Source organism: Schistocerca nitens, chromosome 1, assembly GCF_023898315.1.
Source record: "Schistocerca nitens isolate TAMUIC-IGC-003100 chromosome 1, iqSchNite1.1, whole genome shotgun sequence".
Taxonomy (NCBI): domain Eukaryota; kingdom Metazoa; phylum Arthropoda; class Insecta; order Orthoptera; family Acrididae; genus Schistocerca; species Schistocerca nitens.
Window position 1 is genome coordinate 493492349 of NC_064614.1, and position 25717 is coordinate 493518065.

At 37.9% G+C, this 25717-nt stretch overlaps 1 protein-coding gene across 1 annotated transcript in view; it reads left to right on the forward strand.

Annotated features, from left to right (window-relative positions):
* LOC126252642 (ras GTPase-activating-like protein IQGAP1) overlaps positions 1 to 25717 on the forward strand; it is a 367157-nt gene that overhangs the window by 278607 nt on the left and 62833 nt on the right. Inside the window, exons 25-27 of the mRNA XM_049953548.1 lie at positions 4425 to 4580; positions 6231 to 6410; positions 21514 to 21640. Coding sequence (XP_049809505.1) covers positions 4425 to 4580; positions 6231 to 6410; positions 21514 to 21640 — 463 coding nt within the window. The remainder of the gene's footprint in view (positions 1 to 4424; positions 4581 to 6230; positions 6411 to 21513; positions 21641 to 25717) is intronic.

The window sequence follows — 25717 nt, forward strand, 5'->3', positions numbered from 1 at the left end:
TACTACTATTACTACTACTAATATTTTCAGTTTAGACACCTTTACCAGTTTTGGGTTCAACATAGAGTACTAAGTTAGTTTAGTGTCGGACATAGCAATGCCCTTTTCTGATCCAGGTGCCTTGTGCTCTTTGTATGGGTTTTTTAACCAACATTCGGGGTGTGAACATAACTTTATGGCTCATATTTCTCTGAATTCTTCTGCAGTACCTAAATTGTGGCAAGTACATTTGCGGTTTGTGAGTTTGTTCAGGCAGAACTTGCACAGCTCCAGGATTAAGGCATTTTTTCCATTGTTTCCACCAGTCCTAATGGGTGATGCCAAATGAGTTGTTTCATATAAGTAGTTATTTTAAGCCCATTGTTAATTCCTAGTGTAACATAGATCTATATCTACTGCCTCATTCTGAAGAGTTGTTGACTGAACTGGCGGGGGAGCTCTACTGTTCAAAAATTGGTTTAAACGAAGCCGCAGTCACTCCAACTGACACTTGATTGTTCTTCACATCATTTGCTAGTTTTAAATAACCCTTTCGGTGTAGACAGTACTATCACTTACTATTTGGGGTTGCAAACGCACTTGCCATTTTCCAAAAATATGTAGAAAAACTGATTTGAAATATTCCTCACTGTATTAATCATTCGGACAATGTTATTGTTACAGCTTCAGGAAAACAGTTTGCATTGTCAGTTGAAAATGTACAGTTTCATTGCCCCCAGTGTTAAATAACTGGGGCAAATCCTTTGTCATAAAGGTATTAAGGTGTTATGTCAGTCGATGTGGTCATGAACATACCGGCTCATACTAATCGTAAACAGTTGGCAGTGGTTTATGCAGGAAATCACATATTATGCCAGTTTCATTCCCCAAGTGGTTGTGTAGGTCAGCTGTGCTAGAAGGGTGTCAAATTTGTGTGATCATCATCATCATCATCATCATCATAAGGACAGTGTCAAGGCTGCTTTGTGTCTGATGCCATATATGTTGGGCCTGTCTTTGGTGCAGATGGTGGATTCAAGCTAGTATGACATTCTGGCAGTTTTTTGACAGGTGATTGGATGGTTCTGAGTGTCCCTTTGCCTTTGCTTCCAAAATGTCAAACACTGCTCAGCTCAACTATTCTGAAATTGAGAAATAGTCTTTGGTAGTCATATACGGGGTCAATAAATTTCATGTATGTTTGTATGACAACAAATTCCACCTGTGGCTCAACCACAAACTCCATTTCCTTGTTCAGGCCTCGTTCTAAGATGGCAGATGCCCCCTTAAAGTGTTGCAGGTTTATCTGCAACACTTCCAGCCACCATTTTAGAGCCATTGTTGCTTTTAATGTTTGTAATCACTCCAACAGCAACCTCTGAGAATCATAGTTACAGTTTTAAGTCCTGATCTCGCATTGCCTTCAGGGATTTCTCACAGATTGGTATCTTCACAATCTTGAGGAGTTTCTCTGCTGTGTTGACCAGCAGCTTCACTTCATCCCACACAGGTATCTTTGGCATTGTGTCATTCAGTCGATCTACTGTTTCACTCTCCTCACAAAAATTAGAGCACTTTTGTTCTTATGGACCCTCCTGAATTTGGAGCCTTGACTTGTTCCTTTCCCCAATCTTTTCAGTGAGAGCCATCTGAACTAGCTCCTTCTGCTGCGAGGTGATGCTGACAAGTGGATATCCTTGTTGGCTTACTGCCATTCTAAAAACGGAGATTATATATACTATGCATCTGTTTTCCTGGTTCCTGCCTTGGCTTTTGCGGAATCCAGTTATCGTGGAAAATGGGATTAACAGAGTCTTCTCTTGTTCTCTTAATCCTTGTCTTGGATGTGGCAGGGGTCTGTTTACTCCCTCCACTCTGGGACAGCCTTCTCTTGAAGGTCTTATGTTCAAGACCTCTTAATTCCCTTCATTTGTTGTTTGGAAGCCATTCTTTGTCTTCCTTTTCTCTGTCTTCTCTTAGAAGCTTCTGGCCTTAAGTCCGTGACTATTCTTTGATCTTGATCCGGTCCAACTTCTCAGTGATATTTTCCATTTCTTGGACTGCTCTATCCCCTGATACAGTTGTGGAACCAACTGCCATCAACACTTGATGTTTGAGGTAACATCAAGCTCTTAAGTATTTGAGCTGGTTTGTGTGTCCTCCATTTGGTCAACACCAGTGGAGTCCCTCATTGATGTAAGGCTCATTACTCGGGAAAGCCATCTGGTATCCTTGATGTTCTGTTCACGACACATCTTCCAATGTGCTACACACTGCTTGACCCAGTTCACATCACGCGTTGTGTTCAACACCTAGGGAGTTGGGAAAAGGACTGTTGAAAGAATGTGGGAAGAGAGTGAGCATTTTGCAATACTCTGTTAGAATCATCTGCTGAGACATGCCCAGCTTAAGAGATACTGCCAGTAGCTACGCTACTGGCAGCATAGCCCTCAGTTTTATGTGGGCATGCACTCCTCTCTGCCGACATGGTCTGTGCTACAACAGGTGGTGTCCCTTGGAGAGGTGAAGACCCAAAATACCAAATGAAGCCCTTTAAAACTCTGGTAACACTGCCACAGATGAATACATGACATCTGCATGTCCTTCAAAGTGATAATTCAGTATTTGATTCTTTTAATGTCTCTTATATACGCTACCAGGCCTGGTAGCAACACCTAAAATGATCAACACTAATGGACTCTGATGGCCACTGTACCTGTCACAGAGAAATGCACCTCTGTTCACTTTCATATCCACCAATGGAGTGTATACGTATGAAGTTACATTTATATCTGATTGTGTCTCCTGGGTGCTTCACAATTTTTGCCAAGCATAGTGTAGTCTTCTTCATCATCAGCTATTGTTGTGTTTTTTGTAGTATTATATTGTACATTTGTCAGCTCTGCTTCTTGATTCTTGGTAATTAGATGGTAGAATTCCACATGTCAAGATTTGAGTAATTTAGTTTGTATGGCATATTGGAACACTGAATTCCTTAGTTTTCATAAAATTTTGTTCGACTGCACAGTGTGCAGTGCTCATATTGTCATGTTGAATCCAGAATCAAGGACTAGTTAAGACTGCAGGAGTGTCAACAAGAACTAACAGTACAAACTGAAAGTATGCTTACTAAACATACACAAAGGTACAGATAGCTGCACTGGTAGACAATGTATAGCACTTAGCAATACTGCACTATAATCTTTTGGGGCATCTGCCCTGCTCTCCTGGTTTGGCACCTGTGACTCAATTGAGTTAAATGAAACAGTGGCCAAGACACTGGCCTAGTGTTCTGACAGAGAGAGATTCATATTACCATTCATCCAGATCTAGGTTTTCATTCATTCCTCTAAATCATTTCAGCTGGATGCTTTTAATACTTCTTTGAGATATTCTGGGGTTCGTTTCCTCCACTAGCTGAACTGGTGTTTTACCTCTAATAATTTCATTATCAAAGAAATTTATAGTATAACCTCTGTGCCTTACTTTCTTCCTTTCACACTGTTTTAAAAACTCGAAGAAATTGCTTGGTTGGAGGAAATTCACATCATATGAAAAAATCATGAAAAAGAACTCTTTGTATAGAGCATTAGACAGACACCTGTTAGTTTACTTCAGAACCTTCAAAAATTTAATCATTACAATGACAGTAAAATATTCAGCTGATGTGAAAGGGATTCTGTTTTGCCTAGCAAGAACTACCTGCTGTTTTTATAGATTAATCTGTTTTGTTTATGATTCAGTCAGTGGTTCGAGAGAGAAATGTTAGATCACTAATCTCAAGCTTTAGCATTCAATTTATCTTTGGCCATCTAATTTTTCATGTACTGAAACACCTTCCAGGTCTGGCAATGATCCATATATGTGATAAAGATAAGGTTCATTATAGTTTGGATTACGCACAAACCTGTACATTCAGTAAGTGGCCGGATAAGTCACAGATTACATCAAGATAAAGGGTACCACCTCCAGTAGGACCTTTCATTATTGAGTATTTGGAATTCTTTAATCTACACACACACACACACACACACACACACACACACATTTGGAACAATGCTACAGGTAGAGGATATTTTTATGAGAGCACACAAACTGTATACTGTGTGTGGCATATTTAAGAAGTCCATACTTCTAATTAGAAAATGTATACTTTTATATGTTCAGGAGATAATTAGAACAAAGTATGCTAACACACTACTTTAATTAATGAAATGATAAAATTAATAGAGCTTAACAAGATAAGCAGCAAAAGCAGAAATTTAGTTGGATGGGAGGGCTAAGAGCATCACAATGAATATTTTGCAGATTGATGGTGAACACCTGTTGTTGTTGAGGTATTTTTAAAATTTTTTAATGTTTACAATTCCATACTTGTATGCAATTGTTACTTTACTCAGTTCCTTTGATTTACTAAGTGTATTGTTTATTGTATTTCCTGGCAGGTTGTGGGTAATTTTATCTACTATCACTACATAAATTCAGCTATTGTTGCTCCTGACACAATGGACATGGTGGGAGGCAGAAGCCTTTCATATGAACAGCGCCGCAATCTTGCCAGCATCGCACGAATTCTCCAGTTTGCTGCCACAAAGCAGGGAGTATGTTGCTTTACTTTTTTATTAGTGGTACGGTATTCAGAATTGTTGCAGTTATCTTACTTAGAACTAGAATTCTTCCAAGTCTGTATTTTGCCTGTTTAGCTACTGCAGCCACTTGTAGATCTACATGTATATCTACCTCATAACAATCAAGTCAGAAGATGTATTAGAGATAATAGAAGTGTGGATGTTCTTAGTGCAACAAATCCCAACTTATATATATCTGAACAAAGAGTAGACAGGATTCGTGATGAAGGATTCGTGATGAGAAGTACCATCCAGAGAATCCTGATGACATTGTTTACATTCACATCACATCCAAGGTATCAAACATTAGGCAAAGTTTCCAGACAAGAATTGCCTTCTGAACCTAGTTTATAAATCAACAGTGTTACTCACTATACAGCGGAGATGCTGAGTCGGAGATAGGCACAATATTGCTACAGTCCATCCTGGATTTTCCATTGTTTGTTAGTTTATAAATCAAAGTCTTGTGGCTGTGGATTGACGAAACCAGTTAGAAATCTAATGATGAAATAAATATTAGGTATGCTCACTATTGTTCAGAAGGGAACCCACACAGGTTACATCAGCAAGACAACAAGAACTTCGGGTGGACATATCCATGATACTTAATGAACCTTCTTTTCCTGTGAACAATTAAATGGTGAGCAGTACTCTGGATTTCGCTGACATGCACTGGCAGAGTTGCTAGAAGATGGTTTCACAAGCTCCACAGTTGTTAATATGATTACTGCAGGCAGAGTCTTCAGGGTATTTTTCCTTGGTGACCATGAGTTGTTTAAATCAAATTTTTTTCTGGTCAGTGAACTGCTACAGGAGGACCAATGACTTGGCCACTACGATTCCCAGCTTTAACCCATCTTGATCATTTATTTTGGAAGCACATGAGAAACAGACGCAGGAAATCTGCTTGAGTTTCCACAATTTACAACACACTTGTACGTGTGTCAAATACACATATCAAATCAGACAATTCCACTCTTCCTAGATCTGATAGTACAATTAGAATAATCCAAGCAGATGCTGTTGCAACATAATGGTGTTAACAAATCCTTAATGTGTGAGCTATAACAGTTGTGAGTCAAGAGTATATGAGAGTAGTCTTGTAAGAGTTAAGGTTAAAACATAGTAAATGCGCATAGTAGGTCATCGGCCCCAATATATTATGAAATTTGTACAACTTTTTTTCAGTTAACACATTCTACATAACAACATTTATTGTGACTTTGGCTTATTGGAGAACTAATTCACATGTGTAAATAATTTAAATATCACATTCACTAATTCCACAAAAACCATAAAAACTTCATAGTGGCAGATACCATCTCAATAAAGTGTATTAGTTTTTGGGCTGTAGATAGTAGTGACAGGCTGATCTGTAGTAGCAACTTAAATTTGAAGGTGACAGATTGATTGCAAGTTGGGGAAGCAGTATTAAACATTTCAGTTAAACTCACTCTCTTGTTTGTATAATGTATGTACTATATATAGAATTGGCAGTCTTGCATTTTGATTGTGTAACACAGCTTTGCTATATCTCAGATATGATATGTAGAATTAAAGCAGTAGTGTGATACTTCAGTGGTATTTCTAATCTTTTATTGTTAGTAATTGTTTTGTTTACAGTTTGGTGAGGAAGCAAGTTATCTCATGTGCTTGAATTCCTTCATTATTGAATGCCATGAAAAGTTCAAGAATTTTTTTCGTCACTGCTGTCAAGTTGAGGAACTGGAAGATCACTTTAATGTTCATCGTTACACAGAGGCAACACTCATTGCAAGACCTGTTATTAACATCTCTCTTCAGGTTAGTGCTATAATCTCTCAAGTTTTGGTGAAAAGAGTTTGGGCTGAATGCACGCACACGTGTGAACATAAATTTTCGTGTCAGGTGCAATCCCTGAGTTATCAGCTCTTTCTGTTTGTAATTTAAGACTTTTGATGGCATTTTTGAGGAGCCTCTGGTACTACTTGGAAATAAAATGTCCAAGAGCTCCAAAAGCGTTCAGGAACAAATGATAATATTGTTGAATGATATTTAAAATTCTATTTTCTTGTTTTTATTTATTGTACATGTTGATATTAATAGTATATCTTTGCATTGCCTAGAGCACAAGATTCATGCTCTTTTATATCTGTTGTAAAAATATCACACTTTTGGCAACATTTCATAACATGTTGTTGCAGTCTACTTATTGATTCAGTTAGTCTACATATGTTTAGGTTATTTCATTCTTACATGTTATTTTATAGTTCTTCATACTAGAAAATAGGTAGTGTCTGTACTTGTGTGTGTGGAGAATTGACCACTGTTCAGAAATGTCTGCAAGCTGCATTGGCCACAGTTGGCAGGCTTCGTGCTAATGGTCTATGATGCAAAGATATTGGACACATGTTGCAACGGCTGAGTAACCTCTGATGCCTGTTGTATCTTGTGGAAACCCTGATGTTGCTTCACCTTCTGATGTGCACAGTTTGTTCATATTGTTCTTATTTTAGGATGAATGTAAGAGTGGTCAGTTTACTTAGCTCTGGGCAGAAGGTGAATCTGGGTACTTGATGTATCTGTCCCTTTATGCCATAGTAACAGATATGCCACTGTTGGTATACGAGCCAGCAAGGAACACCTCATCCATTGAGCCTGTGGCCCTTCCTCCTGCAAAGTCCAGATAAGTACATAAAATGGGTTTGTTGATCATAGGGAGTGCCAGCTCCGGGCAGGTAATGGAGCTTTTCAGGGAAATAGTAGGCAGGTTGGGAGGGATCCACTGCAGATTCAGTGTATTTGTCAGGTGGTCACCATGTGAGATGTGAAATAGGCACAACTGGCAGCTATCGAACACACATGGTGCAACTGGCTGCAAGTAACAACTCACGTTGGCGTAAATGACTCATGCCATCTAGGTGTTGAGGCCGTCTTTTAGACAGCTGGCTGAAATGGTGAAGATAACTGGCCTTGCATGCAAGTTGGGAGCATGGCTTACTATTTGCAGCATTATACTCAGAAACAATTGCAGTCTCCTAGTTTGAAGCCAAGTGGTACATTTAAGCCATGTACGTTACAGGAAGGAAATGGGTATCCAGGCAGTAAAGTGCTGGTGACATGTACATGGGGCTTTTTAGGTTCAGAAAATCCTCCAATAAGTTATTGATGAATTACGTGCTGTCATATGAGAAAAGAATAGGTCAATGCTGTTAATCACAGAGGAGAACATTAATCCTAAAAAATTGGTAAGTTAATTACAGAATGAGTCTGTTATTGCAGGTGGAAATGCCACTGTAACACTAAGAACAGAAAGCTGACTAAAACCAGAAGTGAATGGCAGTTAAAGTCAGATTGCAATATGAACATATTGCAAAGATAGACGTTATGACAATGATATACTTATTGCCGTATAGACCTCGATAAGTTACAGTGAGATTAGTGTATTATCGATTTCAAATGTGAAGTAATCTGGGTTCAGTTACTCATCAAAGTGGGGCAAACATGGTAATCAGATGCTGTTATAGGCCCTGGGTCAGGAACAGTAGTGGCAGTATGCTTAAGAGAAAATATGGGAGTAAATTGTAAGTTAATTTCCTGACTATTGTTGTAATAGGGGAAAATTTTAGCTCATCAGCTGTTGAATTGGAGGCTCACTTGATGAAAACAAATGCCAGGAATGGGGATTTCTGTAAGGTTATTCTGAACATTTTTACAAAAAAAAAATGCAAGGGGGTTTCAAAAAAATAAGTAATACATTATTACGTCATACCAAATAACTGGGCTACACTTCAAAGTGACACAGATGTGTAACACTGTTTTTTCATGTACGTGCCAAGTCTCTGTAAACAACAGTCAGAACAGAACATTCTGGAAACAGTCAGAACATTCTACCACTCTGTCAAGTTCTCAATTATAGAACCTGCTCCATTGTCACAGATCCATTTGAGAACTGCTATGTGAATGTCCGCAATGTTGATAAATCTGTGAGTGTTGCCTGAACCTTGTCATCTGTGGCCAGTGTCAATGGCTGTCGTCCCCAGTCAGCATCACCTAGATCTGTGTGGCATTGGTCAAATTGGTGGCAGCATTTAACTATGGATGGACACGACATTGCGTTTGGTCCATATTCCACTTGAATTTCACAGTAAATCTGTCTGCGATTTAGATGTTTCACCCACAAGAATTCTAGTCAGATGTATTTCAACTTTCGAGTATGTTTCTAGTTGCCTAACCGTTTAACCCTCACACTGTGATGTACGTGTTATCTTTACCACTCTAGATCTGTTCCTGCAGGAAACCCAAAACACATCCTCTCTTCTGACAATGCGTCAGTATTGTTGCACAATGGTCTTAGTATAGGACAAGATGTGTAACTTACTGTTTGAAGTGTCCTCATACTTCTTGAAGAAAATTGAGAGAACCAACTCATGAGGCCTATATCTTATATTTAACAGGCTGAACATTTTGAATTAGTTGATGTAGAGAACAAAACAGATGCTCATGAAACTGTTACAGCTTCAGTGATTTCAGCCGGTAAACAGAGTGTTAAGAAAGCTTAGCATATATGACAGGAAACATAATTATCTGAGCAGCCAACATGAAATATTCATTTCTGGGGATAGTGTGAAATATCAGTTTGTTAAATTTTAAAACATTGTACAGTAAACATTAGACATGCATGTGCTGAACCAAGTTGTAGAGCTGGGGAATGATCTGCTGTGATTCAATAGCTGTATTACAAACATGCTGAAAAATCATCATAGATTTAAACAAAACAGGAGTCTTGTTGACAAACAAAACTGAAAAAAGTTGACCTTCAAAAACAGTCTGCAAGATTTTCGTATTCTCTCGCTCACTACGCGCAAACTGCTAGTCCCACAGAAGAAATGAACAGGAACTTTTTGTAGGAAATTTAAGTAGTTAAATTCTGTATTGAGTATGTTCTCAATGGAGACCACGGTTTTTGAGTTATTCAAGTACCACATACAAAAGTGACCATCAAACACACCTCCACCCCCACACACACCCCTCACCACTCAGATTTATAATATGTTGTTCATAGCACTTCCTCCTACCACTGTACAGAAATTTCAGACTACACGAACTATTCCAATAGTTGATCTTTTTTTAGTCTCTATTTATTGGGCTATTATTCTACCAGAATAGTTGCCTATTTCGTTAACATTATTAATTTAAATGTGCCTGTGAGGGTAATGAGAGAAAAACAGCTTTTGTAAACATTATCCTAAAGTTAATTACATTGACACCGTAGTTTCATACTCAGAAGGCGTAACAAATACCATGCTGTAATTACTTATTTCATGCTGTTAAGTCTGCAGCTCGTAGTGACTAGCATTGCTGCCTCTGGATTTCAAGGTCCCGAGTTCGATTCCCAGCCGGGTCAGGGATTTTCTTCACCCAGGGACTAGGTGTTTGTGTTGTCCCCACCAATTTATCATCATTCGGAAAAGTGGCGAGGCTGGATTGTGCAAAGATTGGGAATTTGTACAGGTGCTAATAACCATGATCATCATAATAATGCTGTTAAAATTCACAAAATCTTGAGGTAAAATTTACATAAACATAAATTTTGCAATTTGTAAGTTCTCGACTAAGCCAGTGGTGTAATAAGGCCAGTAAGTAAAGACTTTAAAAGGTCAAATGTGGGAAATAATTCGTGCAGTCACAAATTTTTGTGTGGTGGTAGGTGGGTGTGTCATCTACAACATACTAGAAACCCTGACTGGTGGGGGCTGAGTGTGGGAGTGGGGTTGTGCATGAAGATTAATTTTGAACATTTTTCTTGAATAACTCCAAATCTATGGCCTCTAGCAAAAATGAATTCCAGTACAAAATTTAAATACATTAAATTTCCTACAAAAAGGTCCTGTTTCTTTTTTTCTGTGGGACTAATAGTTTACGTGTAGCAAGCAAAAGAATATGAAAATACCATCTGTGGGTTTTGAAGGCGAGATATAACACTGCGGGTTGCATAAAATGATAATGGTAGGGCCAGCTGAATCACCCTGAATATAATAATATTTGAACACTCTTGTTTCGTATACACCACTGCTGAATATTCCAGGCTTAAGTTTTTTGTTACTAATTTCAATGCTGAAATAAGTTACTTTGCTGACTTTTTCTGTGTGGCATACATGGTAGCATCAAGCATATTCCTCTTTCTTGACTTTAGAATAATTTTAACAAGCTTGAATGATAAAATAATGCAGATTGTATATTTAGTATGAACTTTGTCAGTGTACTTTGAAGTTCATAATAAATTTTTTTTAAACTTCCTGGCAGATTAAAACTGTGTGCCCGACCGAGACTCGAACTCGGGACCTTTGCCTTTCGCGGGCAAGTGCTCTATTTATCTGCAGTAGCTGTATTAAACTGTATTACAACTAAACATTATTTCTTCAGAAACAAAATAATCAGTTATGCATAAATCTTTATTTGAATCATAGCTGAACTTAGGATCATCACTAATAAGTGACATGGTGACTCAAAAAATCCCAGTTGTGGCAATGAAAACTAGTTGTATAGCACTTACTTTCACATACAACAAAAATTTATTCAGGAAAATTTGAAATTTTAGCCTGGTGAAGCCTTAAAGATTCAGGGAAAGCTTTTAATGAAATGAAGTTATCATCGTAAGTGAAATTTATTTGTGAAATATGTTTATTTTCAAAGGAAAACATTAACACACTTCAACAGTGCAGTTTGGTACACATAGTTTGAGTAACTTATATTTCTCAACAACTGATTATATTTACTATTGCATTCATTCATTCATTGTTCATTCACTCATCATGCTCCATAAATGCCATCATGATGGAAGACCTTCGGGGATAACCAATGAGACAAGTTATATATTAACAGCATTGTGCATCTCCTGCTGGTACTTCTATAAAGTACACTAACAACAAATAATGTCTACTGCTAATCTACTCAAACTGAATATTGTGATGCTTCTAGATTTCTTTCTATATGTAACTTAGGAGAAAAATAGCTACTTAAAAAAAATCCACTGCCCCTCATATAATACTCAGCTGCTATTTTCATCTAATATATTAAACAAAGCATTTATGTAACTTTATACAGACTATCATGGAACAAGAAAGGAAATGACTATTAGTGGTACGAGGTACCCTCTATCACGCACTGAAAGTTGGGTTGCGGAGTTGATGTAGATGTAGATCAGGTCACTAATTATTGACAAAGTCGGGACTATCTGACACAAATATTAAAGTTACACAGAGACAGAGATTGAACTAGTTCAGATCCATAGCAACTTCAAAAAAATAATCATAATAGTTTGTCAGATAACTTGAATGTAATAATCTGTAAACAGTAAAGTTACAAAAGATCAATAAATGCAGAAATATACCATTATGTTTTTATACTAAAATTTAACCTTTAGAGAACTGTATTTTTGTGAGGTATATGGTCTCAGTGCTTAATGTGTGTCTCCTAGGTTTAAATGTTCTATTGTTATGGTAACTGCACATGCATTAAAGTATCAGAACTGTGACTTCTAAAAGAACTAAATTGAACTAGTCAGCAGATATGGTTAACAGACAAGTAATTTGAAATTTTCAATTATTGCAGTTTCTCCAGTTATCCTTGGTATTACTGTAAGTTTCTTTTTATCTGCAATTTTCAGTATTTCGGATAACCCAGGGTTTGGTTGACCTGAGTTCGGTTAATGAAGGTTATCATCATCATCATCATCATCATCATCATCGTCATCCTTGTCACCTGTCTCTTAGTCTTCACGTTGGACATTTCCCTTCCCTTTCATTTCACGTATCTTCCTCAGTGTCCTTGATTCCTCAGTTGGCTTTTGGGATAAGATAATTCCCTAATCCTCCCATTGCTTAACCTATCCATCTTTGTCACTCCTGCATTATTTCTTGAGAATTTCATTTCACTGGCTTGCGTTTTTCTTCTCTCTCCTCCTTTTATTGCCCAGATCTATGAGCTGTACATCAGGATTAGAACATAGTGTTCTTAATATATAACCCTTTTGCAGTTTTGAGGAACATCCTTGCTCCATATCAGGGATCTAAAGCTCTCCGCTCTCTCAGAATACTTCTGCTTCGCTCAGTTATTTGTCTGTCATTTCTTCTATTCTTAGATATTAAGCTTACCAGATACTTGAAACTCTCCACCTTCCTCATTTGTTCCCCACCAGTTGTTATTCCAGTTGTGACTCTCCTCCTCACTGATTTTGATTGGCTTTTCATACCTAACTTATCCTAAATTTCAGCCTGTACACTTGTACTGTTCCTTGCCATATGTCCAACTGCTTGTGCATTTCCTCTTCCTCCCTTTTGTTTCCCCAAATAATCAAATCATTTGCAAACCCCTTGCATTCATCTTTCCTTTGCCAGTTACTGGTGCCACCCTGATTATTACCTCATCTATCATTATAATGAGTTGGTATTGTAAAAATATACTTCCCTGCCTCAAGCTATTTTTGTGTTCCAGCCAATCTGATATCTCCCCTCCTCCTTTCACACAGCTCATACCCCTATTTTTCTTATCCTCTATATAGTCTGCTTTTCTACTTCTCTGTCCTCCAGGAACTTCCATACCTCATTTCTACTTACAGTATTACATGCTTTTTCAGTGTCCAGAAAGGCCACCAGGATATTTATTCCACATTCATAGTTGTGTTCCTATGACTGTCTTACAGTGAAAATTAGACTAGTGTGAACCTTCCTTCTCTGAACACAAATTTCTGTTCTCTCGTCCTTCCTTTGTCCAAATCCATGTTTCCAAAACTTTGGAACTATGCACAGTGACTCATTTTTGCAATTTCACAATAGTTTTCACACACTTTTCTTGAAGATTTGGACAGTTATTCCCTACTCTGTATTCTGGGATCCTCCTCTTTCTCCTCACAGTTTTCATCACTTATAATTTAAATAATGATTATTTATAAACTACTTCTATTTCAGTGGTAGTAAACTGTTTTTAATATAACTGTTCTTGTAATGCACCTCTTTCTCCAGGGGACAAATATTAATTATTATCAGTAGTAGTATATTGAGCTACAAATTATCATTTTAAACCTGTGTGGTCTCCCTGGTGTGCCTAGTCGACCACAAGTCCCCGTCATGCTGTTCACTCTAACAACAGAGTACATACAGGGTTGAAGACATGGAGAAAGGTATCATCACAATCTGAATTTAGAGTAATATAACTTTCTTACCTTTATTGGTCATTGTTGCACACTCATGGTCCAGTGATGAATCTTGCCATCCACTGTTTGTTAAATCAATTTGAGGTCCAGGGTGTGTATTCTGCTGCGTAAGAACTGACACACATTTAAACCTTCAACTTTTATTTTATAAATGCTGATCGTGACGATATTCAATAATTTTCAATGTAACAGCTTTTCCAATACATCATTTCATTCCCACTATCCTTGACCTTCTCAAAGCAAGCGTATTAAACGACGTCTCAACACCAACTGCCCATTGTCTCTGCCTCTGCCTCTGCCAACAATGGGCTCCTGTTCACAGGGCTTACAAACTGTGCAGTACTGCCAACCTTGGTTGTATATCGATATTTTACACATAGCACATATACATATATGAAAAACATAGTATGAAAAATATAGTATGAAAAATGAAAAGTGTTTATAATATAGTTCTGTGGCAATATACCTCATGATTGTCCTCATATTAACAGTTTTTTAACAAAATAATAATATTTCAGATTATGTTTACGTAGTTAAAGTTCACTTGCTCCTTCAAGTTGACTGACGGCACCACACACCACGCCAGCTGGTGGTATCAGTAGTTTCAGTAGTCCGTTACATTACATTCTGAACATGTAATAGTTTTCATAACTAGAGAAAAATTTGAATTTCATTGTTGTTATTATGTTGTCTATGGTACCTATCATTGTAGCAGTCCCACTCTTCACACCAAAAATAAAATATTGCAGTTAGTTTAAAATCAGAATCAGTTGCAGTCAATAAACCTTTTCACTCTTTCCAGTTGCTGTGTATTTTTAGACAGTGAAATCTGCTTCTGTTGTTCTAATCAGCAAGTCCCATTCACTAATAATGCATTATTCTTCTTCTCATCATTTCTAAACCCTCTAAACTACATGTGAACCACTGAAAGCCAAAGTGGTATAACTCAATTTATCCCACACATGAGCAATGAAAGGTTTCACATTTCATTTAATGTAAATTCATGCTTTACAATAATTCATGATTCATTTGATGAAATGTAAAAGTTAAATAATTATAATTATGTTTGCTACAGACATTTTAGTTATTTGTACCTTAAATTCCTTTTTACAGTCTCTAAAAGTTGGAGTACCACTTTTCCTCTCAGCAGTTTACTTATAGTGATAGATAAAGTAGTATAAATCAAGAACTATACCTCTCTTCTTATAAACATAATGTGATACAGTAAATGTGAGTTTGCACTTAATGCTCCTGTTACACACTTTTCTCTCACAAATTTAGTTAAAATTATTGCAGTATTGTTGTTAATTACTAGAATGCTACCTACTTGAGTCTGTCTAATTGTTCAGCAATGCGTTCATTTATAGATTATAAATAAATTGTTATTTCTAAATGTAAAAATTCTTAAAGTGTAATTCTTGTCATCTGTCATTTCAAGAGGCTCTATGATAGAGCATGTCTGTGTACTTGATTTCCCATCCATGTCATCTTCCTCTGCTAAAGGGTCAACATGTCCAGGTCCAGATTCCTGAGCCAAACTTGCAGTTGTCAGTTAGTTGAAGAAAACATGGTGCACTGGAGGGATGTATGGGGAAGTGTCATGTCTTTCCTTTTTGCCTTGCAGCATTGTTGAGAGGGATGAGTTGAACACTAGACAAGCGAGGACTGCTATGAGCATGATGGGAAGTTGTAATATCCAAAGTTTTGAAAGGGATTCTTGCATCAAGAGATTCTTTGTATAAAACGAAATGTAGGCAGTCTTTCTGGAAACGAAGCCATCGAACATGAAGCCAATTGAATTTTTCATTTTGCATGTTATTCTTTCTAAATGTCACATGTTTCTCTAGATCTTTTGTTGATAAAAACTCATTAAGGGCCATTCTACAAACAGTAAAGGGTTGTTTTCTCCTTGTCTTTTGAATGGCACAACACCAATCATCCGAAGTGAAAATTAGAAGTTATTGATTTTGTCTCAAAAACTCCGAATTCTGAATCATTTGGCAGAAATGAGTGTCCCATTAACAAACTTACAGTCAACCCCTATGGATCTCATTTCTTGCTGTGTCACTGCATGCTATTACATGATAAACATCATGGGTATGGAGTTCTGCATGCTTTAGAAGACAGGAACCTAGTTCTTGGGAGCCTTTTGATGCCAAAATCTCATCCCAAATGTACATAGAGCCATGGTCTGTTTTGAAATCATGAATGTTACTTTTGATGTTGAAACCTCAGGGGAAAGCAGTGTCTTCTGAAGATAAAAAGTTTTGCTTCTGATATTCACATTCCCTTGACAGTAGTGTCCTCAGCCAAAATATCCTTTCTTTCAGGAGTGCTGGTTCTGCAAGGTTCGCAGGAGAGCTTCTGCGAAGTTTGGAAGGTAGGAGACGAGATATTGGCAGAATTAAAGCTGTGAGGACCGGCCGTGAGTCATGCTTGGGTAGTTCAGATGGTGGAGCACTTGCCCGTGAAAGACAGTGGTCCCGAGTTCGAGTCTCGGACAACACACAGTTTTAATCTGCCAGGAAGTTTCACTGCCATGCTGTTTCTGTTGTTCTCCAATCTTCATTTTGTTTCTGCACTAATGCCAGTTTAAGTGGTTCTTCTGCAGTCAAAATTCTCAGTTTTAAGGAGTCATATGTAGCACAGGAATCTTTCACTGGGGCATTGGAAAGATAAGTTGAATCTCTCATTGGATATATGTTTGTAGAAACTTCCCCTCAGTTTAGTGCTTTCTGGAACTTGTTTCTCGGTGCAGTCTTCTCTGTAAAGATCATACATGACCTTAATATTGAAAGCAGGGCTGAGATATTTCCTGTTAGGCTTGTGTGGCGTAGTGTAGTGACTTTTGTAAGGGGGAACCATTTAATGTGGTCCACTACCATGTTGACAACATTCTTGGGAATTTTGTTTTTTGGAATATTCTTTCCTCTCAAATCCCCCTGTAGGTGTTCATCCCAGTTCTTCTTTCTTTAGTGCTTGAGTTAATCTACCATTGGAAATGGAAAAGGTACCCAAGAAGAGCTGTTTGCAAATAAGAATACGTTCTGTTTTTACACTCACAAAGTATATGTATGTAACTGATCATCACTCGGTTGCTGTTGCTGAACATGAACACATTTCACCAGTGTGCAGGGGTGAGCATTCTGTTTGCTGAAGTTTCACAAACCCTAGAATGCTTTAAACAAAGCAAATCTCTTGACAGTAATTAACAGAGTCACACATTTATTACATCCATCACAGTCTTTTCCACTGAATGTCTTTTCTTCGACATGTTTCTCATTTTTTTCCCCTGAGTCCAACATTTCCTCAGTTTCATTTCTAGGCACTGGATCTTGTGTTGATTTTCTAGTTTGGTGATTGGCGAGGATGGTCCTGTGGCCCCTTCAGGAAGCTGACATAAATTTTGTAGCATAGTGATCTATGTTAATGTTGATTCCTGAAATGGAGGATGCTCAGGTTTAGTATCAGTCTGCAGATATACCCATAGAGTTTATATTATTTCTCCTGTAGTACTTTGCAGTTGTTCGATCAGACAACAAACACTGTTCTAAATAGTCCACTGTGTTGTTATCAGAATTTTCATTGGTGGAGGCTACACTATCACTGGAAAACTCGTAGTCTGGATCATTCGTGTTCAGTCCTGGAAATAAAGATTACTTCTTCATTTCTAGATTCATATACCTTTTGGCCTAAAGCACTTGCAACTACTTTGATTTAACCCTACTTAACCTACTGTCAACTTTTATAATTTAACTCAACCTTGGCCATAAATTTTTAGGAAACAAGAATAATATTTTAAAAACTTCAGTAAGCACAGAATACATGATGAAAATAGAATAAAGAAAGAAAGAAAGAAATATCCAACCTCATAAATTTAAACTAAGTTAATTAAAATTACTCATCTGGCATGAGAATATTCTATTCTAAGCTTTTTGTGAATAGATCAGTTACAGAACAATGCATAAAATTATTTAATTGGATAGACAAAAAAAATCTACTCACCGTGCGGCAGCAGAATACAAACACGTAAAAGACTGTTGTGACTGGCAAGCTTTCGGTGCCAGTGGCTCCTTCTTCAGGCAGAAGCGTTGAAGGAGAAGGAAGAAGGCTGAAGGAAAAGGACTGGAGAGGTCTAGGAAAAAGGGTCGATTTTAGGAAAGTCATCCAGAACCATGGGTTAGGGGAGACTTCCCATGTGGGATGAGAAGGAAAGTCTTATTGTTGGGAACTGCATCGGATGAGATTTGAAAACCTGAGAGCTTAAAGGTGGAAGACAGGGTAATATTCAAGACAGAGATTACTACTAAAACATCGTGCACAAGTTAATAAGAGTGAGAAACTAAGTGCTTTGTACGTAACAGAGGTGGGAGAGGGTGGTGAAAAATAGACAGGAAAGACAGTGAAAGAAGTAGGAAATTAAAATAGTGTGAAGCAAAGAGTAGTTAAAGTGAAGAAAAGTTGAGACAGAAGAAATTAACATATATTAAGGCCAGGTGGGTGGTGAGAACCAAGGACATGTTGTAGTGCTAGTTCCCACCTGGGGAGTTCTGAGAAACTGGTGTCTGGGGGAAGAATTCAGATGGTGCGTGTGATGAAACGTGCTGAAGTCACAAATGTCATGTTGCAGAGATGGCTCTGTAACAGGATATTGCAAGTTGCCAGTGTATACCCTCTGCCTATATCCATTCATCCCAATTAATAATCTGGTGGTAGTCATGCCTGATCTGTTTGTATGTTTTCCCCTCAAAGGTGAAGTAGTTGTTCGTAAGTATAAAGTTGATTAAGGTGAGTAGGAAGGATGTCATAGGTTTGGAATCAGGTGGGCGCTGATTGAGGAAACGTTCAGCAGCTGACAGACCATGTATGTGGGGGATGTTGGTACTTACATTTTGATGGTTGCCACATCCTTTCTGAGGCAAACATATTTGTTTGGATGCAGACTCTTTACAGCAATACACCACCGTTCTCACCTCAGCCTTCACTGCACATAATTACCCCCACCAACCTAGTTAAAAAGCAGGATTTCCCGGGCCATCACGTCCAATCCAGGGACTGCTGATCACTCCACAAAACATGTTTCAGAGCATGCCATTGGCGACTCAGTGTTATCCTGGTCTGGAATGTGTTAATTAACTACTTTGACAGGGCCAAGATTTCCTAAAATCATGCCCTGAAATGAGATCCATTCAGTCTGAAATTTTGCCCATCGGACCTAGAATAGCTTTCTGTCACCATCTGCAATAGTATTGTCAGGCCCTATACTCCTTCTGCACCCATCTCTGCAAGACTTTAGCCCTATGCGCCCTCCTACCACCACCTATAATAACCCTGCAACAGGCAAAACATATAGTATCAAAGGGAGAGCCACCTGCGAAACAACACGTCATATACCAGCTAATATATAAACACTGTTCAGCCTCCTACATCGGCATGACTACCACCAGATTATTAATTGGGATGAATGGATATAGGCAGAGGGTATACACTGGCAACTCGCAATATCCTGTTACAGAGCCATCTCTGCAACATGACATTTGTGACTTCAGCGCGTTTCATCACACGCACCATCTGAATTCTTCCCCCAGACACCAGTTTCTCAGAACTCCCCAGGTGGGAACTAGCACTACAACATGTCCTTGGTTCTCACCACCCACCTGGCCTTTAATATATGTTAATTTCTTCTGTCTCAACTATTCTTCACTTTAACTACTCTTTGCTTCACACTATTTTAATTTCCTACTTCTTTCACTGTCTTTCCTGTCTATTTTTCACCACCCTCTCCCACCTCTGTTACGTACAAAGCACTTAGTTTCTCACTCTTATTAACTTGTGCACGATGTTTTAGTAGTAATCTCTGTATTGCATATTACCCTGTCTTCCACCTTTAAGCTCTCAGGTTTTCAAATCTCATCCGATGCAGTTCCCAACAATAAGACTTTCCTTCTCATCCCGTATGGGAAGTCTCCCCTAACCCATGGTTCTGGATGACTTTCCCAAAGTTACCCTTTTTCCTAGACGTCTCCAGTCATTTCCTGCACCCTTCTTCCTTCCCCTTCAACCCTTCTGCTTGAAGGAGGAGCACTGGCTCCAAAAGCTTGCCAGTCGCAACAGTCTTTTTACATGCATGTGTTCTGCCACTGCTTGGTCTGTAGATTTTTTATCTATTCAGTGAAATAATTTTATCAATAATTGATTATTTTTGTTGTTATAAGAGCACAATGTATGGTTTATGTATTTAATGTGAGACATCACTGCTTGATTCATGTAGAGTTTAACCCAGACCTCAACATGGAGTGCAAACTTTCTGCTTTAATAACATATGGATGCTATATATCTGAAAAAAGAAAACAATGCTAATCCTTGCTAGCACTATTGCAATGCCTTTTTATTTTAGATCATAAACAAACATGCAAAGCAACACAAAACAACATGACCACATTGCATTTCCACTTGATTTATATCACTATTGCTGCGAAAACGCTTCACTGTGGAGTGAGAGGAGGAATGCATTTGCCACTCTCAAGCAGCTCCAGTTGGAGTTATCATTATACCACTTCTTCACAACAAATTTCCGTGCAGCGTTTGTAAACTGAGTGGTATAACTAAAAAACTACAATTTTTTGATTTGGACCACCTTGGTTCTCAGCAGCTCGTACAAACTCAAAACTGTTTAATTTTGCATGTAAATGTAGCAACAATTTGTGGCAAAAATAGAAAGTAATTGGCTCGATCTGCCTGTTTGAATTTCCTGTCTTTCGTTTCAACTGGAGGAAGTTGGTCACTTCAAGTGAAGTGGCTCAAAATCACGATCTCCAGAAAAATCACTTCATGACCAGTGCTAGTCTAAATGATAAATTGAACTGAGTTTTGTTGCACTTAGATGAGTAAATGCTCCTTTCAGAATTAGCAATCAAATCAGCATCATTCCATCTGTTAAAAGAACTTTTGCCTGTTAGTGCTTATGTTATAATTTTCTGTTTTTCTGTAAGTTGTTTGTTTATTGTGATAATTACTTGTGGCAAATAGTGTTTGTTTGTCCACGCTTAGACCAGTAGCAGTAAACCCACAATTATTTAAAGAATCAAACCTCCTTGTATGAAACAGCTCCAGATAACTAATTACTTTACAAATGAGTTACTGTGTTGAATATTTAACGTTAAGCATGTAAGGAAGTAAAAGTTAGGAATGGTTGGTTGGCAGTTGCTAAGTGCTCTCATTCTCAAATACTGGATAGGTATAGTCAGGCTAATATGCATGTAATGAGTTATGCTGTCTCAGAACATGTACACAGTTTCTTACTGTAATACTTGTGTTACTGTGTTAAACCTTTACCATAAGATTATACCTCTTAGAGTGGATTATGATAGCATTTTAAATTTTTTAATTTGGTCAGTAATTATACAATGTATTGAAAATCAAAATTTTGTTGTCCCTGGAATCTCTTAGATAGCAGCCAGCAGTAGGACTGTAAATTGTGAACTGGATTAGACTGTTGGCAATGTAGATTATTTATTTTTACTCTCTGGAATAACTTATGCTGTTTGAAGTGTTGTTCAATCCAGTACTGCCTGTATATTTTTTCCAGTGATTAAGGAGTATTTACTTGTTTTTACACACATTCTTGTGCTGTCTATTTGTTGTTCCCTGTTGTGTCTATTTTTTAGTTGTAATTCTATGTGTTTTACAAATCTTTTGGTTTTTTACTTTCAGGAAATGTGCGACACACATGAGCTGTTAGTAAAATATTTGTCTCAGATTGCACCTGATCCTATGGACCCATTATGTGAACTACTGGAGGAAATGGGTCCAGTGCCATCCCCTGAATCTCTTATTGGTTGTAAGTAATTTTTTGCATATTTGATCTGCTTTTTTTAAAAAATCAGGTGTTCAGTAATTGTTTCACTTATTACTACAGTATGTTCTGAATGGCATTCTGAAAAATAATAAGAATTGAGTTTAATTATATTACACAATTGCTGGCCATATTTAGCTTCAGAAGGTGAAATATTTAGTACTGCTGTTAGACACAGTCTCAGTTTTCAGAGCTATCAGTTCTTTCTTAGGGAATGAGAGAGGGATAGGTTAGGGAAGGTTAAAAAGGAGGGGTAGGTCACTCAGATGCCAAGATACATCTGAGGAGGAGATTTAATTAATAGATTTGTGGAGTGAATTGTACTTGTGATAAAAATGCTATAAGTCATATATGAAATGGACATGAAGTTGCAGGTGCCATTAATGCTGGCTGGATGAATGCGCTCTCAGTTTTGAGAATGGCAAAGTCATACCTTCAGTAGAAAAATTTATAGTAAGATACTGTGGTGGTTAAGTGATCCTTCCAGTGGTTGACTGCTTTACTTTTCACATCTTTCCTATATTATCGTATTTTAGCCACTTGTTGAAAACTGGTAGGATTTTTCTCAAGAGTTTTACAGTAGTAACTATTAAGAAACAGTTGATTCTCCTTCAGTACATGCACAATTCATGTTGTAGCATAAAGTGAAATCCCCTTTCTTTCAGTTATCACATGACTGAGTTAAGGCATCAGAACTGATGAGGAAATGAGTGGCTGCAATCGAAGAATGACAGTCTGTAGTCAGCAAAGTCAACAACACAGTTCTGGCATAGCTATAGTCAACTCGGCAGAAAAGATCCTTACAATATAGCAGTGCTGTTGCCAGCTTTCAGATGCCTATCACTAATGGCTACCAGCAAAAACAGTAGTCAGCTTTATAACTGCGACAACACTTAACGTCTTAGAGACCTTTACAAAATTGCATTACGTAATTGATTTAGGTGGGCCACAAAGCTGCTGTATGCAGCCCACCGCAGCTGGCAGGGATTTTCTTATGCTGATTCGACTACAACTTCTTTCAACCAATGAGATGAGATTAAGTGTTCTTAACAAAACTCCAAATAGAGTGCTTCCTTGTAACATGGGGACGCCTAGGTCAGTGAGAGGATACACCCTTCTTCAGCGTATAATATGTACATGCCAGTACGTTTAGATTTTGGTAAAGTCCACTGTCTTTCCACACAAAAAAAGGAAAGAAAGAATCTTTAATCAACCTGAAAATTTATTTGCAGAGCAGAGTGCTCTACTACTGAGTGTTGTCCTGGAGGTGGTATACTTTGCCTTCCACCCAATCTCTGAACTGAATGACCCAGCCAGGTACACTGGGGCTACAGTGTAATATGGAATCTGATCCACATTGCAACTTATAATTTTTAACAGTAACATACATTGTCAGAGATAAAGTAAGTCATAAAAATCGTAAGGGTTATAGGGAATCAAACTGCAGACCTATGGATTTAGTCTTCACCAATGAGAATGCAAATTGTAATTTAGCTATAAATTTGCCCTCCATTTGTAGTACAGCAGGAATTAAGTTAGCTCTTTCCAAATTTTCATTTACCATTCCAAACTGTACCCAGTGCATTGGGAACAAATATCCACTCATTCATTATTCTGGGACTGGATGCTAACCATTAAAAATGTCCCATTTTGAAGCTTTTCCTGTATCATACACCTGTTTTCCTATGCTACTTTATTGAAGAAATTTCATTAACTGCTTTTGGTTTTAATTGATTGTGTAAATTATATTTATGACTTCACATTTCTTCATACTTGGACTCTGATATACATGTTACCATGAGCTCCAATACCTTTATGGCTTAAAAGTCATGTCATCCTCATTTCTTATCTTACCAGTCCACGTACTTTTTAGCATCCTTTGGTAACATGATATTTCAAGTGCTTCAATCCTCCTTTTTTTTCCATTTTCCTCACAGTCAAAGATTCACTTCCATAAAATCCTGTGTTCCAGACATACATTGTTAGAAATTTCTGCCTCAAATTAAGGCCTATATTTGATACTTGAAGAAGTGTTCAGTTGTCGATAGGCACTTGCAAAAGAAAGAAAACTTGCTAGCTTCCCTTTGACAAGCTGGAGTAAAATAAAATCACACACACACACACACACACGCGTGCGTGCACGCTCCTGTGCACTGACATAGTGCTATTGGTACTTATAGACTTTGTTTAGAAGTATGCATGCTTTGTCTACACTAGTCTTTGTTTTGATTCCAAGGTAGGACAATTCTACCGCTTTTTCTACCATGTGCTTCTCAATTTTGATGGAAACTTTATCGATAATCTCATTTCTGCCATTCCTCATTACATTTGTATTGGTTTGCTTTGCTCCCAGTCACTATCTGTGCATAGTAAGCTAGTCATCCAATTCAGCAAGTCCTTTAATTCTTCACATTCACTGAGGTTAGGAATAACATAAGTAAATCTTATCATTGACCTTAAATTTTGATCCCATTTCTGAAACTCTCTTCATTGCTTCTTCAATGTACAGGTTAAACAGTAGAGAAGAAGACTGCATCAGTGCCATATACCATTTTTAATCAAGTTAGCACTTGTTTCTTGTATGTATTGTATATTTTCCATTATTCTCTATAGCTTACACCTATTTTTCTGATAATTCCAAACATCTCACACCATTTTACATTGTTAAATGCTTTTTTGAGGTTTATAAATTGTATGAAAGTGCCTTGATTTTTCTCAAATCTTGTTTCCATGGTCTAATGCAACATCAGAACTACGCCTCTTTTGCCTTTGCTGAAGACAAACTAATCATTATCTGACAGATCCTCAATTTTCTTTTCTACTCTTTTGTAAATTTTTCTTGTCAAGAAGTTGGACGCATGAACTATTAACCTCAATTATGTGGTAGTTCCCTCATTTATCTGCCTTTACTATATTTTGGACTTTCTGATTGTGTGGATGATATTCTTTCAAACGTCGGATGTATCTCTAGTATTGTAGATGCTACAACTAACTGAAATAATCACTTGGCTGAGCATTGCAATAAAAATCAATAAATATTATTACTAAATATGCATATGACAACACCCTTTAAACTGATACAACGTGATTGAGCTACTAGAAACGTTGCGCAGGACATCAGACTTCACACTGGACTCGCATTCGGGAGGACGACGGTTCAATCCCGCGTCCGGCCATCCTGATTTAGGTTTTCCGTGATTTCCCTAAATCGCTCCAGGCAAATGCCGGGATGGTTCCTTTCAAAGGGCATGGCCGACTTCCTTCCCCGTCCTTCGCTAATCCGATGAGACCGATGACCTCGCTGTCTGGTCTCCTTCCCCAAAACAACCAACCAACCAACCGACATCGGACTTCGTTTCTTACTTCTTCAATTGTAGTTGCAGGCGGCGGACTCTGGGAACACCGGCACTTGTTGTAATCAAGAATCCCTTCCTTATATGTTTTTTCACTTACTTCAATAAATAAAACAAAAGAAAATGTCTGCTTGTGTCTGTGTATGTGTGGTTGGATATGGGTGTGTGTGCGAGTGTATACCTGTCCTTTTTTCCCCCTAAGGTAAGTCTTTCCGCTCCCGGGATTGGAATGACTCCTTACCCTCTCCCTTAAAACCCACATCTTTTCGTCTTTCCCTCTCCTTCCCTCTTTCCTGACGAAGCAACCGTTGGTTGCGAAAGCCAGAATTTTGTGTGTATGATTGTGTTTGTTTGTGTGTGTATTGACCTGCCAGGGCTTTCAGCATTTCCTGTCTGACCAAGAAGGTATTGCTTTTCTGTGCGCCGCCTAATTATGAAGCACTGAAATTCCACAAGTTGTTCTTCATAATTTTTCGGCAGCTTATGTGCAACTGAAGTTCGCCTCCGAGGTGAAAAACCCCAGCGCTTCATAAACAGATCAATCCAGCTGCGATTAGCTTTAAAATTTTTGATTTTTTTGCTCTCTAGCAATTTCATGTGCCTTAATTTTTAAAATTTCGGCGTTCACAGGCAGGAATTTCTGATGCTGTTCCTTAACAAATTCATTTAAAAATCACTTTTAGTGCATTATATCGGCCACACTTTGGCC